This window comes from Coffea arabica, chromosome 7c (genome assembly GCF_036785885.1).
Source record: "Coffea arabica cultivar ET-39 chromosome 7c, Coffea Arabica ET-39 HiFi, whole genome shotgun sequence".
NCBI lineage: Eukaryota > Viridiplantae > Streptophyta > Magnoliopsida > Gentianales > Rubiaceae > Coffea > Coffea arabica.
The window spans coordinates 11,916,632-11,934,310 of NC_092322.1; the positions used below are offsets into that span (position 1 = coordinate 11,916,632).

At 36.7% G+C, this 17,679-nt stretch overlaps 4 protein-coding genes across 5 annotated transcripts; 1 reads left to right on the plus strand and 3 right to left on the minus strand.

Annotated features, from left to right (window-relative positions):
* Window positions 1-535: 535 nt before the first annotated feature.
* LOC113699035 (epidermis-specific secreted glycoprotein EP1-like) lies at window positions 536-2,198 on the minus strand. The gene has a single exon (XM_027219072.2). It carries the CDS (start codon window positions 2,155-2,157, stop codon window positions 799-801), a length of 1,359 nt encoding a protein of 452 aa, XP_027074873.1. The 5' UTR covers window positions 2,158-2,198; the 3' UTR covers window positions 536-798.
* Window positions 2,199-4,976: 2,778 nt separating this feature from the next.
* LOC113699545 (annexin Gh1-like) lies at window positions 4,977-7,500 on the minus strand. Its single transcript, XM_027219913.2, has 4 exons — window positions 7,408-7,500; window positions 7,017-7,165; window positions 6,692-6,913; window positions 4,977-5,622 (listed from the first exon to the last, which is right to left on the minus strand). Exons 1-4 carry the CDS (start codon window positions 7,475-7,477, stop codon window positions 5,092-5,094), a joined length of 972 nt encoding a protein of 323 aa, XP_027075714.2. The 5' UTR covers window positions 7,478-7,500; the 3' UTR covers window positions 4,977-5,091.
* Window positions 7,501-11,185: 3,685 nt separating this feature from the next.
* Window positions 11,186-13,370, plus strand: LOC113699546 (putative ETHYLENE INSENSITIVE 3-like 4 protein). 2 transcript variants are annotated; one of them, XM_027219914.2, is made up of 2 exons: window positions 11,186-11,634; window positions 11,757-13,370. In XM_027219914.2, exon 2 carries the CDS (start codon window positions 11,866-11,868, stop codon window positions 13,066-13,068), a length of 1,203 nt encoding a protein of 400 aa, XP_027075715.2. In that variant the 5' UTR covers window positions 11,186-11,634; window positions 11,757-11,865; the 3' UTR covers window positions 13,069-13,370. The 2 variants fall into 2 exon arrangements, with proteins under 2 accessions (XP_027075715.2, XP_071912790.1); XM_072056689.1 differs by having other exon boundaries at window positions 11,186-13,370.
* Window positions 13,329-17,679, minus strand: LOC113699547 (type I inositol polyphosphate 5-phosphatase 5-like). Its single transcript, XM_027219915.2, has 8 exons — window positions 17,606-17,679; window positions 16,943-17,030; window positions 16,737-16,841; window positions 16,107-16,635; window positions 15,000-15,193; window positions 14,800-14,908; window positions 13,810-13,958; window positions 13,329-13,698 (listed from the first exon to the last, which is right to left on the minus strand). The coding sequence occupies exons 1-8, from the start codon at window positions 17,655-17,657 to the stop codon at window positions 13,470-13,472; spliced, it is 1,455 nt and encodes a 484-aa protein (XP_027075716.2). The 5' UTR covers window positions 17,658-17,679; the 3' UTR covers window positions 13,329-13,469.

Genomic DNA, 17,679 nt, shown 5'->3' on the forward strand with positions numbered 1-17,679 from the left:
TTTGCTTGTAATTGTAACTTCCTAGTTGATAACTACGCAGAAAACTTAGTTTCTATCAGCCCTTCCCATTATGATGGAGAACTTGATGCCCAGATCATGCTGAATGCCGAAGAGAAGAAAGAAGAACACAAATGCACGAGTCATTTAAACAAATTCTTCGGTTGTTTTAGTGATTTTACTTCAATACTGTTCCTATAGCCATGGAGCAAACTCTTGACATCAGTGTACTCAATGCCAATCCTTGCCAAATAATTGGCCTCAGACTTTCTAAATTTGGTGGGCTGGTTTCCTTCATTGGATTCCTTGGCGAACCCCCAACATGAATTTTGCCTCTTTCGAATTCGACATGGGAAAGAAAAATATACTACAGATTGATTTCTTATACAGAATTTTTCGTTTATTTTACCAGACTCTTGCAGCTCTTAAGGAATGCCTTTGTTTATGTTGTCGGACATTGGAAGATCTATCAGAAGTGTGGATCGTGAAAGATTACATTGATGAAAATTCTTGGACGGAACAATTTGTACTCGGCAAGTTTTAAATTCTCGAGCACAGAAAATATATTTAGCAAAGAAAACACAACGTTGAAACTATTTACCAAGACTCTAGTTTCTGAACTACAGCATTGAAGGATAAAACCGTACAGACATTTTCACTCCTGGAGCCTCTGTATCCTTATCAAAGAATTCAGAGGCTTCAGACGAACTTGAGAAAGGAAGACTTCTATCCTTATCTCTGGTTGTTATTATGGGTAGGAAGACCTCCATTTATTACTACCTTGCAAGGCATGAACATGATTCATGCTCCAACACTGTAAAAAACTTGCATTTGTTTCAGGTCAATAGGGGCTTTAATGTACCCCACATGAGTTGAATTTGCAACTCTAGTCAGGGTCTTCAACTCATAAGCAATCCAGCACCTTGATGTATCTAGGTGATAGAAATACCCCAAGCACTTGCAGTCACTGGTGCACTTCTTTGCACAGTCATCCTCCTTGATTGGTCCATCTCCTCTTGTATATGTGCTTAGGAAATGGTGGACTCCTTCCAACTTATAGTACTTGAAATCTTTAGCACTGCAAGACTTTAGCTTGGGGGAATCACAACCCTTACTCCAACCCAACAGCCCACTAGCCAATGGACAGGCAACACATTGGCTATCCTCACACAGCCCAAAATTACCACATCTTGATGGCAGTTGGCATTCTCCACCATCAGCTCTAGTGAACAAAGTGTAGGTCTCCTCCCATGCTCCATAGTCCACGTTGGGATAGAACGTGTAGGCCTTCAGACTCCCATCAATTCCCAATCTAAGGTATGTCAAAGTGCTGTTGTATTTGGGCCTTGACAAGATCCGGTTTCCACCACTTGAAGAATTCACTATCTGATACTCGAATGTTATCTCATAAGCAAAAGCTTCATCTGTCTCCGGATTGCTTGTGAACTTCACGGACTCTAAATTTCCCTTGACAGAGAGCAAAGTGTTTAGATCATAATAGAGCATGGGTCTTGGAGAATTCTCACTTTGGTAGTACAAAGCAAACTTTTTAGGGTCCAACACCAAGCTATATGGCCCATTAATATTCTCTTTTTCAGAAGCCCGGCTTACGAGCGTAGTCGGGCCTCCTAGCTTTAGCGCCTGGCCCACTAAGAGGGTGTCGGTCGGCGTATCAAAGCTTTGCCAGATAAAATTACCCTTAAAGTCATGGAGGACCATGTTTCCGTCAGGCAACAGCTTGAAACCTACCACCCCTTTGTTGGCTGTTCCGCTCTGCCATGCAACACGGCCATCGGAATCCGCCAACACAAGGTTGCCGTCCTTCCCGAATATGAGGGTGGCATTCTCTCGGACGGGGTTGCCCCGATTCGCCTCCCAAACCCAGCGCATGAGCGACTCTGATCGGACCGTGCCCATACGCAAGGCTAGAGTGTATGCATTGGGAGTGGTGTTATAGAAGCAAAGTTGAAAAGGGGAGTTAAACACATCAAGAACACGATAATCAGCATCATATTCAACAACGTACTCCCCAAATTCACCTTCATTGACATATTGGAAAGTTTCATTGTCAGGAACAGAAGCCTGAGCAATGAAAGAAAAGGTCGGGATGAAGAAAAGAAGAAATGCTAGTCTGGTGAATGAACAGTGAAATGATGCCATGTTTTTGTTCTGTAGAATGCAGTGCTGATCCAGAGGCCAATGAAGATTGATACTTATAGGGGAGCAAAAACTAATTATTTAAACGTCAATTATGGATTTTGCATTGTTAAATGCAAGTTGGAAACCATTACATGCCCCACGTGGGTCGACGTAGAAATCTAGTCAATGGAGGCTGCTATTTGTTTTCCCCAGAAGTATATATAGTATATGTTTTCCTTGCACCCACATTAAGAAAAGAAAGGAAAAGAAAAGAAAAGCAGATGCTTATTGTCTTTTGAATTTAGCAAATTTTAGACAAGAAAGAAAATCTTTTGGTTTATACTTTTGTACTCCTGGGAACATGCATATATTTATACTTCTGGGAATATGCATATTTTGGTTTATCTTTCGGCTTACTTTTCCTTGAATGTGCAAAGTTGGTGTACTCTCTTTCTATTAATGAAATTGTTTTGCTGCCTGAATTTCACAAGAAAAAGAAGGTGATAAAAAAATTGCTGTCAGCCCTTCTTTTGCCCCTCAAAGCGATAAGGTCTTTGCTGGAAAGTGGGAAATTGGAAATGATTGATGCATGGTTGGCACAGTTTTGTACAGAGTGGGAAGTGGGAGCACATATATTGTAAAAATGAGAATATTCTTGCGGACAAAAGTGATTGAAAAGACAACCAAAGCTTATCGCTTAACAACAGACATAAAATGAGATCAGTGGTCCAAATTTATTTGCTTACACCATCATTATAATTTTTAATATATTTTTTTATTTTTTTAATTATTTTTTTATCTCACATACATCACATCACAAAAAATACTGCAGTAAAAATATCTCAAATAATTTACAATCCAAACACACGGATAAATTAGAAGCAAATCAAAGCTCATGCAGGACCTACCCACCAATTGTATTTATTTATCCAAAGCAATGCAAATACATTACAATTATTTTTACCTTCAAAATAGTTCATGCATTTGTATTTTGATAAGTCTTGGACGAGAAACAAATGGCCTAGAACAGAAAGCTAAGCAAAGACATTAATAAATTTGTATTATGTACTTGTCCAAACAAACCCAATTAATAAATGTCCAGGGTACACCTGTATCCTACCACCCACCGCACCGCCCTGCCATGAGGCCCAGCACCCGGTGGCCAGCCATGCTGAATACCAGAATAACTAACTCTAGCGGCCGCGGCTTCTAGGAAGTGTTTGATTCCGCTTGCCGGTCAAAATTATCCACAGCCACAGCAACAGGTTGAGTTGATAAGTTGCCATTTTTCTTCTATTTTTTGACCAAAGGACTTTGTATTTTTCCGGATACAGAAACAAACACATACACTTAATTAGACTAAGCGCGAGAGTTTACGGATAAACTGGCTCGATAAACAAGCAATCTAAGGGGGACCCACAGAGCAACCTGATCCAGCCAATTGGTGATAAGATGGACACCCCATGGACCTTAAACCCAGAATGAAGACCTCACGATCTTTCGATGTGGGATGGAAGCCCAACCCCCCCATGCACACCCTCACCAAATATGGATTTGTTTTTTTCCGGATACAGAAACAAACACACACACACTTAATTAGACTAAGCACGAGAGTTTAACGGATAAATCGGCCCGATAAACAAGCAATTTAACGGGAACCCACAGAGCAACCCGATCCAGCCAGTTAGTGACAGGATGGGCACCCCATGGACCTTAAACCCAAGATGAAGACCCCACGATCTTCCGATGTGGGATGGAAGCCCAAACCCCCCGGTGCACACCCTCACCAAATATGGATTTGTTTTTTTTTTGGATACAGAAACACACACACACACACACACACACTTAATTAAACTAAGCACGAGAGTTAACGGATAAATCGGTCCGATAAACAAGCAATTTAAGGGGGACCCACAGAACAACCTGATCCAGCCAATTAGTAACAGGACGGGCATCCTATGGATTTTAAACCCAAGATAAAGACCCCACGATCTTCCGATAAAGGCCCCATGAACCAAAGGACTTTGTTTTTCGTCCCTCGGGTAGAAACCCACACACACACTTACACTCAATGATGCAGGAAGCATCGAGAAACCGGCCCAACAAGAGCAATCTGAGGGGGACTTTGTTAGATTACCTTTTTTTTTGGTATCCAACGTTCAAATCTCTCAGCGGATGCGGACTTCAAGGCGGGCTCTTTTCATCGTTCCTCTTGGCAGGATTCATGTTGCCTTGTCATATTTCTTGATCTTACATCACCTTTGAGAACAAATAAGGCTGGCTAGCATGTGCCTTGAATGCATTTCTGCTTCTTCAATGGGGATTGGTTTTATCATAGCCCAAAATGGGGATGGGCACTGGTCGGATATTGTTTCATGCACTATTTGGTTAATTTGATACACACTCTGTGAGTCAGCTATTTTTTTTTTAATTTTTAAAAAAATACTTTATACTAATTTAATTTTGTATTTTATATTCTCTCATATTTTTTTAAATGAATTTTTTATTTTTAACTTTTAAAATATTAATTTTTTGTCAATTACAAATTCAAATCAGTCAAATTTAGTTTCAACTTAGGTTTCGAACCATTTTTTTAATCTGAAATCACCACGTGACTTGTACATGATTTTTTTTATAGGTATAAAAATGTCATATCCCACCTCTATTTTGTAGAGGTGTAAAAAAAAAAAAGTAACCCTATATGGGTAGGTAGTTTATAAGAACAAGAAAACATGAGTTGCTGATTTGCGTGAATAAAAGGTTAGAGAAAATTGGATGGAAACAGATTTCAGTTTTATTACAACTCTGATACACTATTGGTTTCACAATCCCACACAATCCCCAACAAAACCCACCTACAGAAACAACCCTTTTTTTCTTTTTTTTTTTTGAAGAGCAGAAACAACCCTAAAAAAGCATAAGAAAAAGAAATTTTACAACCAAGTGGACAGTCGGTCAACTATACTTTAGCAAGGCTAGAAGAAATTCTGCCATCAATACATTACTATTTCTTTGACTTCCAGAATCCTTGAACTCCCTTTTAACGAGATTTCCCAGAGACCATCCAGTTTTAGCAGCAAAAACATTGTTTATTTCTTTGATATCATCATCCAATCTCGTGACTACTATTCTAGCCATGACCTCTTTAGTATCACCCCTCTGCATTGCTCCTCTTATTTGCCTGGAGAAAAACTTTGCAGGAGATTGAATTCCCCTGACCACAAACCTGAGGTCTTTGCCAAAATTTCCACACTTATTGGACTTGAGAAATTTGGAAAATTCATGGCCGTAGAGTTCTTTGTAAGAGAGTAATATGGCTTTGATTTGTTCTGTATTTCTACTGCTGAAAGTGGACATGATGGTCTTCCAGTCAACCGAACTTCCACTCTCCACAGCTTCGTAAAGTGTCTTGGCATCACACATGGCCATGCTGATATCAACTCTGCTTGCACTTTTGTTGCTTGATTTTAGTACTGCCAGAAGAATCTGAAATACTCCCAAAAAAAAAAAAATTGAAAGCGGGTAGTTAGTATTCATGAATTTTTATTCTGCAGGCAAGCATTGAAGTTTAAAATTATATGACTAATTGCCAAAAATGCTACTAACTCTATTTCCACCATATTGGAGCAATTAGAGGTGTGGAGCAATTAGAGGAGTATAACACTAATTTACATTATGACCTAAAATTGACAAGTGAACATTTAGCCAGTGGTAATAGGTTTGACACATATCTAAATTGGTTTCTTTAGATTGGATTTGGTAATAATTATGTGAGCAGTCAATTTTGACTTTAACCTTCGAGCACGTGAACTTTTTCGGGCAAAATTAAGGCAAAAAATGTACTACTCCTATCACAATATTGGAATTTTTTTTTTTTTTGGCATCTAGCTTTTTATGAAAACATTATAATCATCATATCTGGATAAGGTGACTCTGATGAGTTTATGTATCTTTTGAATTCAAAAATTTTTTCGTTAAATATGTATTTAGATTTTAAAAAGCTTTTTTTTTTAAATCGTAAAATTAGAAAGTATATGTTAAATTTGAAATGATGACTCCTATTTTGGAACATCAATAAAATGAAAACATAACATTTATAATGAGATAGAGGGAATATTTAGAGATAAAAAAAGGTCCGTTCTGAATTTGTGAAGGATTAAGATACATTATTATTTTGCACGCGAGGGGTCAGAATTTGACATTAGTAAAATGTGAGGGACGATTGGTGTTGTTGTCCCTTAGTAATAATTGGTTTGAGATATAGAAATTGCAAAATTTTCACTTCACATGGGAGCGATGAGCAGATTTTACACAAATGGGTTTTTTTTTTTTTTTACCGTGTTTTATTCTTTTTTTAACATTCCATGACAAATTCCTTAATTTAATTTTTTTTAAAAAAATTTGGCCGGATAATTGCTGTGCATAATTCTTGTGTTAGTGTGTACACATTTGTTACGACGTTCATATCTACCAATGTTGTAAATATTTCTATAATTTTGTCGTGCTTTCCAACCTAAATCTAGCACCGCACTTTTAATAACCTAATGCATAATACCTCTTTAAAGTTGCCAGAAATTTTCTGGGAAACATCTTGCTCTATGTTGGAACCATAACGGTTGCAGTAGGCTTGCTTGATTGAAGAAAGTTGGCTAGAAGATCGAGTGCACAGTGACTCAATCACAACATTGAGGTTCACCTTATTCCCTCCAAACAATGAATCCCTCATCAGCTCTGCATCACGCTCTTGTGGCTCGTTTATGCGAAGATAAACCATATTCTGCAATTTATAAATAGACAAAAAAAAAAGATCGAAGAATAAAACATGGCATATACAATATCATTAGCTACCATTAGTAATTTGTACCAGGGAAGATTCTTACAGCAAAAGCATCGTTTCTTCGAACGTTAGATAAAGCATGAAGAATATCTTGGTTATAGACAGCTGAATACGTTTGCCGAATAAGTTCCATTTCTTGCATGGTTCGACTTGTGAGGATCTCCACGAGCTTTCGTTTAAGTGCACAATTGCCTGCAAAGTACGAAACCTTCTTAGTTACATTTTTCTGTTTTTCAATGAAATGAATCCAAGATGAAGCTAGCTATGTCTAGTTACAAATTAATGTCCGAACGATTGTTCCTCTACAATTGTTAGAGCAATCCCACCATAGATTAGTGGTCTAGAGGGAGTTGACTTGTGTCTTTTACTTTAAAATGTATTTAAAAAAAAAGAAGAAAAAAAAAATGCCAAAGAACGAGACAAGACATATATACCAGTGAAAAAAGCATTTAGGCATTCACAGTCCACTTGATACTTCCTACAGCCTTGAACTGAACTTGCCATGATCCAAGAGATTTTTTTGAAGACTAGTAGTATATTTTCCAAATGTGCTGTTCTCCATTTTGGGAGACCACAATTTATAAGGTGAAACAAAGGTGGAGATTGACCCTTTGACGTCCCAATCGATTTGTCACAATCCAAAGAATAATAGTTACTTTAGTAAAGAAGCCAGTAACCCAAAAAAGTGGGAATAATATGATGAAAACTACGAGTAGGTGAAAGAATAAATAATCAAACATATGCTAGAAGCCTCAAAGTTTCAACGGTACTTGGTTTTGTGTATGTTGCTGTTTTTCCACCCACTTTTGCTTTTGATAAATTCCCAGCTGACCTTTTTTGTTTGATGTCAATGGCAAGAATATTTGGCTCTAAGTGCTCAAACACCCACCCATAAAAGGAAAGAATTTAAGGGGGGGGGGGGGGGAACAATATATTGACGACTCTCCTTGATGTCAATCAGCTTTAAGTTTAAGGAACAATAGCCGATCAATGTGACTGCTGTCAAAGTAGTTGCCATCAGGCATTCGATGCTTAATGCTGTTCTGAATTGCCAAGACATTTCCTCCAACCAATTAAAAAAAAAAAAAAAAAAGAAAGTAAGAAGGAAAGACAAATCTGATATTCATGAAGTGCCAGGAAATTTTGGCTGGCCAAGATAATCTCTGTGGCAATTCGAATTTCACAATCAACATTTTGGCGTGTAGATTGGAAGGGGAAGTGTATTGCTGGTTTCTTGTCCTGGAGAAGATCAGCCATTAGACATGGGGTGACTGACTTTCGAGTTGGCCCTCCAAAGTGTTCAAGTCTCAATTAAGCCTTTGAAACTGGAAATCTCGTTTCAGATAAGCCGTTCCATCAATTCACGCTTGGCCAATAATTTTAACCAAACTTTAGTAGTAAATTAAGCAAACTCTAGCAATAATTCAGGGAATTTGAAGAAATTAACCTTTCGTCTAGAATGAGCTAAAATATAGTCTGATTTGAATTTAAATCCACGAAATATATATATATATACTGGAAGAGATCTGTTCTATCTTTCTTTCTTTTTTTTTTTTTAATTAATTTACATGAGAGATTAATAGTTTCAAGTCCCTAAATAATTGGTAGGATTTGAATTTATCACTGGACCAAACTGTGAATGGATGAAAAGAGCTCATTTGGAATAAAATTTCCAGTTTGGAGAGCTCGATCGGAACTAGTTCATTTTTAAGGGTTGGATCCACACTTTTTGTCTACTTTAGAGCCCCGAATCAAGATTTATCCCAAGAAATATTGTGGAATAAGATACTACTCGAGACAAGTTCGAAACTCCACGTGTGGAAAAAGGACTTGAGAGTCAAATTAGAAACTCCACAGTTACCTAGTTAATGTTGAGTTTTTTGCCAAAATAGCACTCTATCTAAAAAATATTTCTAATGTGATTCATTTTCAAATTTTATTCCCATAATGATGTTATTTTTTTCACCTAATTACCCTGATTGCCATGTAGGATAACAAGAAAGGAAAGCTTTAACCTCGTCTATAGTTTCCAACATGAACTAAAAATTTGAATTTTTTATTATAAAAGCACAAAAGATTGCGTAACTTTGATAATTTCCTTATAATTATTTAAAATAAATTCTACCATTATTGACCTTGCTATTATTGGTCTCTGCACTTTTTCAAAAATGTATCAAATCTATTTCATATATTTTTTCAAAAATATATTTGAAAAATACAAAAATTGCAACGAAAAATTGTAAGTAATAACAAGAAAAAGTTACAAAAATTTCAAAGTTATCAGATTTGTTTATGTTATGCTTCCTACTCCTTGAAAAAGAACTTTTACAAAAAGTAATCATACTGAAATTTTCAAGTCTAACAAATTACTATATAAGCAATCAAGTAGTATAAAAAGGCAAAGGGCATCCTACTACGGGAAAAAGTCATGTTGTATGGGAAAATATGACAAAAATAAGATTTTTTTAATTAAATTTTAAAAATGCAATAAAGTTCTCAACATCCATATCTTATGCAAAGAACTAAAAAACAAGATATTCTGAACTGAAAAAACTATCATGGTATAATTACAATAAATTTGCAATCAATAAATGTGTCTCATAATCATTGCCAATTGCAAGCAAATTTGAAATATTTGAACCCACACTCTTGAAACTTCCTTAAGTGTTAGCAAATAGGAAATGGATACAAGAATGTCATTAGGCAATCCACTAATCCTATGTTCAGGCACTTTAATAATGCTAAATTCGAGCACTTCATTGATCCTATCTTCAAAATGGGTAAGTTCTATTTGATCACTGCAAATCATATACAGGGAATGAGGAAAACAAAGAGCTATCACAAGTTAGAAGTTTTTTTATTGCAACTTGACGTTTTTCATAGCCAGTGATAACATATATCTTGTCCATGAGTTCATGGTATTTTATCTGATAACTTACTCGAATGGCTTTTGGAGTAACACCTTCGTAACTAAGACCATGTATGCTAGTTGTCATCCTACCATTACCAAAAAAAAAAGAAAAAAGTAACATTTCTACCAGCCATTGCTACAAAATTCAGCAGCACCCACCTACACAAAATTAAACAAATCATTAATTAAGCAAATATTGCCATGCCATCTAAGACAAGAACTACCAGTATTTGTCAATAATTAGCAAGGTCATCACTTACATGTTATTTATAATGCCACTAGATACAAGAACTACAGGTAGATTAAATCGAAATTGAGACTAGTAAATTTCATGCAATGCAAAAGAAATCTACTAATGCAATTAAGATAATGCTCAAGTTGCTCAAAAGTAACACAAACCATCAATTGATGTTGAATAAATGTGCAAAAATATATTAAGCATATGAGATTATTTGGTCATGTGATATAGAAGCACTACAAATGAACATGCTCGTATATGTGGTAGAAATCAAACATATTGAGCATGAATCTATGTTGTTATGTAGTTTTCCTCTTGGACATTTTATCAAACACACGGTATGAGAAATCACTTGTTAAATAATTAGTATTCAAAATTTTTTTGAAAGCTATAGGAATATTCCAAAAACTACACAATAGAAAAGATAAAGGAATAATCTTCATTTACCTTAAGATTATCAATTCGGGAAGAATATTTTCATCCACGAATACAATATCAGGAATGATAGTGAAGTTTTAGATTCTATTAATATAAATATTGGCCTTTTAGAATTACTTTTGACAAGAAAAAAAATAACTAAAGGAAATAGTTCAGAGAGAGAATAAAGAAAGATATTAGATAAAAAAGAAAGATAGAGTGTGCCTCTATTTCTATTCTGCCATATATGCAACCTACGTGGCAAAAAAAGAATTATAAAGATAATAATTTTTAAAATTAGATTACTTTAGATATATGTTTTAGAAGAAGAGTTACAATAAACTCAGTTAACGTCCCTATCAGTTAAATCTGGTCTTGCGGACTTCTTGTTGCTAATTTCTTGCATGTTCTGTCTTAATTGAAGAAGGGGAAAAAAGAAATCATCTTGTCGTCAAATGAGCCTAGCCCAATTTTAACTTGGGCTATTGAGCTTGTAGTCCATGGGGTAAAGCTACTACTCAAGTCTTTTCACCCGCTCGGTACACCACCGACGATGTTACCAGTTTTCATGCGCGGGTTAGATACATACAATACATGGGTGATTTGCTTTGTCCCTAACCTTGAGAAATAGCTCCAGCATCAAATTTTGGACCCTAAAATTGCATTTTTTTTAAAAAAAATCTTTTTAAAATAAACTGTTTAAATCAGATCAAATAACGTGGCTCAATCTGAATCGCAAATCTGAATCACGTCTACGATTGCCAGCGCAACCGTTCCTGTTTCTTGCAATCATGAATGGAGTTATCCACATTAATCTTGGAAGAGACAGTAGTGATACTTATGAGGCGGACGTTTGAGCTTAGTTAATTGGTCTGAGTAACCACCAAAACCATGTGTCCCATATATGCATGCAGGCTGAAAATTAACATTGTCGTAGGATACGTTAACACTTGCATCACATTCCTCAATTTCACCAACTGCTCACCTCACTTCCTGAAGTTCTGAAATCAAACTAGGTACAAACTTTCCTTTCAAATCTTGGAGAGCCAATTTGTCTTCTACCCCTTCAATTCGTGGCCGACACTGCAACATTAGGTCAGTATTCACCGCCATAGTTCATCAATATTTATGCATCCAGCTAAAACCCTTTTCTCGATACATGCATCTATTTCAATCACACATGTAATTGTTCATTAACTCAAAAATATTTCAAACAGGGTTGAGTTTCATGAAGAAGAGGATGACCCTCTCAGCCCAGCAAACACAGAAATTGATCAAGAGGAAGATGAAGTTGAAGAGATTAGCTATGATGATCTCAAGAAACGGATGTGGAAGGATCGGCTGAAGATGGAAAAGCTGAAAAAGACGATGGAAAATGAAAGGCTGCTAGCTGAATCCCAAGCTAAAGAAGATATGTCAAGAAGGAAGAAAATGTCAAGAGCTCAAGATTCAATTCTTAAGTCTATGGTGAAGATTATGGAAGTCTGCAATGCTCAAGGGTTTGTTTATGGGATTGTTCCAGAGAAGGGCAAAGCTATGACAGGCTCATCTGACAGTTTGCGCGAATGGTGGAAAGGTAAGGTCAAGTTTGATCAAATGGCTCCAGTTGCCATAGCCGAATTCTTGCCTAAAATTATTCAAGAAGGTGGAGTTGATCCAAATTCGCTTTTGTATCTTCTTCAAGGTATACCGGATACTATTTTAGGCTCACTTCTTTCAGCTCTTATGCAACACTGCGCTCCTCCCCAGCGGCGGTTTCCGTTAGAGAATGGTTTGCCACCGCCGTGGTGGCCTACCGGGAAGGAACTCTGGTGGGGTGATCAAGGGATGGCGCAAGAACAAGGCGCACCACCGTATAAGAAGCCTCATGACCTTAAAAAGGCATGGAAGGTGAGTGTTTTGGCTTCTGTTATTAAGCATATGGCTCCAGATTTTAACCGATTGAGGAGGTTAGTGAGGCAGTCTAAATGCTTGCAAGATAAAATGACAGCCGGAGATACTTCTACTTGGTCCAGAATTGTTGATCAAGAAGAAGCCCTTTCGAAATTGACTGAGAAAGCACTGAAGATTTCACCATCCGAGCAAGATGATCAAGAAAAGGAAAAGGAGGAGGGCCTTAATTTGGCAAGTGTAGCAGCAAGTGAGAAAAGGAAGTGCATGTTTGAATGTGAGGTGATTTTGGATAGTTTGCTTGCTTGCCAGAACTCTGATTGTCCACAAAGTAATCTAAGTTCTGGATTTTCAGACAAGAATTCTAGGTCTGAGCATGAAAAAACATGCATTTACCGCAAGAGTGATGGTGAAAAGAATGATGCAGACATTAAATCTCAAGAATCTAATTCATTTCCAGTTGGTCTTTCAATCCACCATCAACCATTTCCTGAAGGACAAGTATTGTTCACAGCAGATCAAGTAATGGTTAATGATGATCATCATGGGGTGACCAGCCAACATGATTGGATGGATACCTATCATGATGAAATTGGACAACTTCCTTGGATCATGATGCATATGGAAACATGGACTTAAATTTGATTCCATCAGAAGAAAGTCCAGTTCCACAAGAAAGTGCAACTTCGATTTGGGATTTGTCATATCATTAAGTACAAGCGGTCATTTTCAGCTTCTGGTCATATTACAGCCCTGTGCTGCAAGACTTATTTTAGTGTTACACTGTTGGTGTCTCTCTTTCTTTATTACATATTTTGTGTACCTTTTTCTCCTACTTCATAAGTTTCTTGCTTTGTTATTCGCTTTAATCTTTGAAGGTTTGTTTTTACTTGGTCACATATTTGGATGATAAATATTCCCTAGTATCTTTTAATCTATTCTTTACATTGGATCATTGACTGTCAACTTATGCCTGTAGGAGTATATCATAAGAAGCTTTTGCCTTACAATTTCCCAAGAACCTAAAAATCTACCAGATATTACAATTGAGGTGAGTCATAAAAGCTATGCCTCATAGGTATACAATCTTCAAAGCCCAATCTTGAGCCTGTGCATGAAAAGCCCTTCCTAAACTTTGCTTGCTTGTTCTTCATCTCCACCTCTACAGCAAATACAGCACATACAGGTCTATGATCTGAAAATCTGGATTCTCCCCGAATATAAGATAACTGCTCAATCCCATCTCCACGCCACAATATTCTATCACACCTGAAGTCCATAAATCTAGAAATCAAGAAAATGCTGATTTGATGTGTCATCAAATTCTTTTATGCCATTACTTGTTTTTAAATGTGAAGGAAAAATGGGAAGGATACAAACCATGCTGGGGTTCGCCTCTTTTTCTTAGATTTTACAGTCTCTCCAGCGTAGGAATCAGAGTTGTGTGAGTACTTGTAAGTTGGAGCAAAGAAGATCTTCCCTTCATGAAAACCACTAAATACCCTGCCTGCTTCTCTCTCCATGTTTAGCTGTGCTCCAGTAAGTTAAGACCTTGTCAGTCAACTAAATATAAATGAGAGTTTAAAATCAGAAAAATATGACACAAAACTTCCAGGCTAAAGCCAGCTTAGCCTAATTATATTAGTAAAACTTGAAAGAACTCTAACAGAAAAGAAAGGGTCTAACAATCGCCAATAATGCAACTAATGCTCACAATCTTCTTCTATTTCCTTATTCCAGTTTTGCTAGAACTTTATTTCTATTGTTGCATGCATCTCTTGCTTGTCTCTTTCTCAGATATATTAGTGGAATTTGGACATGTTTAAAGAGTTCAAGAGCTAATACATTAGTAAAACCCTATAAACTCCTAGAATTCGAAATGAAAAACTTGCTTTTAGATGTTTTATTTTCTTTTTCACTTTTGGAAAATTCTTTTTCTTAGCTGTGGTATATTGTTTCTTTCTCAAATTTGGATGTCCAAATTTCCAAGCGGCATATTTCTAGAGCTTGTAGGTTAATTAGATACAGTTGCCATGACAATTGAGCATTAAGTGATTGTACAATTCATGCACCTTAATCACCTACGTGTTCATATCTAAACAATACAGTTGTCAGAAACCTGCGATTGTAACGAGTCTTGATACATCGCTGGAGTGGTGGCATAGCTAATGAGTCAATATCATGTTAACATACTGTGGTTATTTTAGGCCTCAATGCCATATTAGGTGTCTAGTTGACTTAGTGACGCCTAAGTCTATTTCAAACAAAATCTCCAATTCAGAACTAAACTGTTGACTAAGTGAAATTAAGGTCTCTTTCAATCAATATCTCCATTTCTAAACTAGACTAGCAATTTCTGAGGCCACCAACCTGATCCCTTTCCAGAAGGGAATCCCAGTCATTGTCCTCTAACAGCAGTCTGGTTTCTTCGTAGCTTAAAGACACCCGGTAATTCAAGTCTCCAAGCCAGATAATGCGGCTGAAAATGCAAGTTCCAAAGTCAAAATTTTGGATGAAAATCCGCAAAAGATTATGGCTAGAAAAATACATTTTCTTCTATATTGACTTACTCGTGGTCAATAATTCTTTCTGGAATTTGACGAATCGGATTTTTGCAAATCCTGGGGAATTGCGTACTCTTTAGAATTTCAGCTACATCAGCATTTCTTCTGAGTTCATCTCCTTCCTTTTCCCCAGAAGCCAAGTGACTGCAGACAAAGCATAAGCTTGTTTGGTGCAATGACAAGCTTACTGATATACAGCCCTGCAGTAAAGTACAAAAAAAGTACTCAAGAGTACTGTTTTACCATGCAATTGTGTCTATCCACAATGAAAAAATTGGGCTGGTATCCCTTAAATTAATCCTATGAACCATTTTTTCGAGTGCCCGCATAAGGAAAATAGATGGCCAGGGGTGTAAAAGTGTCCAACTAAATTGAATATTGTAGAACTTATACTTGTTTGTTTACTTCAACGAATTTGAAATTGTATTCAAGTTTAGTTTGTTTTTGTATCAAATCAAACTAAAATGACTTTTTGTAAAGCCAAATACGAGTCAAGTTTTAGCAGGTTGAATTTTTTGATATGTAAGTTTTAAGATAAATGCTAATTGAACCAAACTCGAGTTAATTTAAAATTTTACAAAACACAATATACTATTTATATTTGACTTAATTAGTTGGCTAATTAAATTTGAAGGAACTCTTACTGAACCGAACATGATTCTAGTATTGACTAGTTAGATTTGTCTTTCACCCCTATTGAAGGCGCACCTCATCAAAGCACGAATTAGACCAATGATGAATGAACACTAAGTTTTTTTCTTTCTTAAGGAATACTTTGGTTCGACTCTAGCTCTTTTCATTCTCTTTATATTCGCTCCCTGAGGGTTGTAGCAGTCTCATTAATTTAAGCAAGAGGAATTGCTTGTCAGCACCTAGATTGAAGAATTGTGAAGGAGAAAGTCCCGTGCGCCAAGTGCAATTTTATATACATGGCAGTGTCGACATCAGTAAGGTTTGTTTAATCCTAGGAATAGTTTAAGGGATTTCTAGCTAGTCTTAGGATGATAAACTAATAATTTGTCTGATAAAATATTTCGATATACAGTCCATCATTAACCGACCAAAGACAGCAGGGCAAGGCAAGGAGAAGAATAATGATCAAGTTAAACCAACCTTATTGCCAAGATAACCCATGATTCCTCTTCCAATGCAGGAGATTCTGAGATGACCAATGTGTTGCACTAACTCTTTTCTGGCCCAAACTGAAAGAAAAATGCCAACCATTTGCTTGCTTGCGACAAGACGGTAACACATTCTAGGAGAAGGAATTTCGGCCAACTGAAGGAATTCATCCATGCTAGAATCTCCAGAGGAGAAAGGAGAAGCACAAGGGTCACTAAGCTTCCTAGGCAGCCTGTTCGAAATTGAAGATTCCAAGGGGCAATTGCAAATCTTGAGAAGGCTATTATCAATTTTTAGATTTCTGCTGAGCACTTTCAGAGATGGCTTATGGAAAACATTGGATTTTGAGTCCTTTGAGTTGTGTGAGTGCTTTGAATTCGACCCCTCCGAAAATGAATCCATATATTCATGATATGACTTGTTCAATGCTTGGCTTATGAGGGCTAGCCATTTTACTGCAGGCTCATTGTCTTCACTAACTAAAACATTTCCAGCACTCAAAGGAACAATCTCCTGAAACCTGAAATACACATACTATCTTATCTTAGTATCGATAATTGCACATAAAACTCAGTAACCTAACTACTTTTTTCAATCAAATATGCAGGTGATGAAGCATACCCTAACACATATATATCTGAAGAGCCCTCCACCTGCAAGAAATGTTCAAGATTTAGGCCAGGATCAGGTGTCTTCCCTCCCACATTCCACGTTCCAACGAATATCCTACAACTCACAGAGACATTTACAACGCCTGCAACACTTTGTTCTCGTCTTTGACAAGAAATAGTAAGAGTCAAAAAACCTGATATTTCTTTCTGGAATACCTGATGTCTTGAACAATGGTTGAAGGTGCCATAGGCTGGTCAAAGTATGAGAGGTTGAGGCCTTCAATCCGGGAGCTACTGTGCCTTTCTGGGAATATATAAGAATATAATAGAATGATTCCCACTTTGCTACGTACTAAGAAAGAAATTACTACGATAATTTCCAATGTCAAAGGCCTCTTGGTCAATATCAACAGTAAAAAACTACTTTCATATTATCTCAGTTTCATACTACTACAATGAATATCTTGGCAATAATCAATATGCAATAGTCTTCTGGTAGTTGAGCTACCCTATACGCTAGCCAGCCAAGATCATAAAACCTACAAGAATACTAATTCTCCGACTACGTGTCTTTCAGCACTAGTACCAACAGTATCAATCACGGATTATCTTGTTTAATATGTCATTTTCAATACTTGAGATGATGTACAATTTTTCACAGGATGTATAGAAGCGTGTGCAAATTATTCTTGTCCCTAAACAGATTCAATTAATATTGATGAGTCACTAGGTTCATAATCAGTAAACATAAATTTCAGAATAGAAAAGTAGGAAGGTGATACATAAAATTCTTCTGTTATGTTATGTTGCACATGAAGAGTACTAAAATCTCCACTGCATGCACCAGAAACAATTTTATATATTTTTGATGATCCCTACCTGAGAAATTTTTCTGCACAGAGGGCAATGACGCCTCTAGGAATACTTTCATTCTTGATGTCAGCCTGCTATCC

What these genes read in the sequence shown, in the direction of transcription:
- LOC113699035 (XM_027219072.2), bottom strand. Translation starts at nt 2,157, where the DNA reads ATGGCATCATTTCACTGTTCATTCACCAGACTAGCATTTCTTCTTTTC.
- LOC113699545 (XM_027219913.2), bottom strand. Translation starts at nt 7,477, where the DNA reads ATGGCAAGTTCAGTTCAAGGCTGTAGGAAGTATCAAGTGGACTGTGAA. An exon ending in CCTAAATGCTTTTTTCACTG is followed by an intron (nt 7,166 to 7,407) that starts GTATATATGTCT and finishes CGTACTTTGCAG; the next exon opens with GCAATTGTGCACTTAAACGA. An exon ending in TTTCTGGCAACTTTAAAGAG is followed by an intron (nt 5,623 to 6,691) that starts GTATTATGCATT and finishes GGAGTATTTCAG; the next exon opens with ATTCTTCTGGCAGTACTAAA.
- LOC113699546 (XM_072056689.1), top strand. Translation starts at nt 11,866, where the DNA reads ATGTGGAAGGATCGGCTGAAGATGGAAAAGCTGAAAAAGACGATGGAA.
- LOC113699547 (XM_027219915.2), bottom strand. Translation starts at nt 17,657, where the DNA reads ATGAAAGTATTCCTAGAGGCGTCATTGCCCTCTGTGCAGAAAAATTTC. An exon ending in TCAGATATATATGTGTTAGG is followed by an intron (nt 16,636 to 16,736) that starts GTATGCTTCATC and finishes TGTGTATTTCAG; the next exon opens with GTTTCAGGAGATTGTTCCTT. An exon ending in CCCTTCTGGAAAGGGATCAG is followed by an intron (nt 13,959 to 14,799) that starts GTTGGTGGCCTC and finishes ACTGGAGCACAG; the next exon opens with CTAAACATGGAGAGAGAAGC.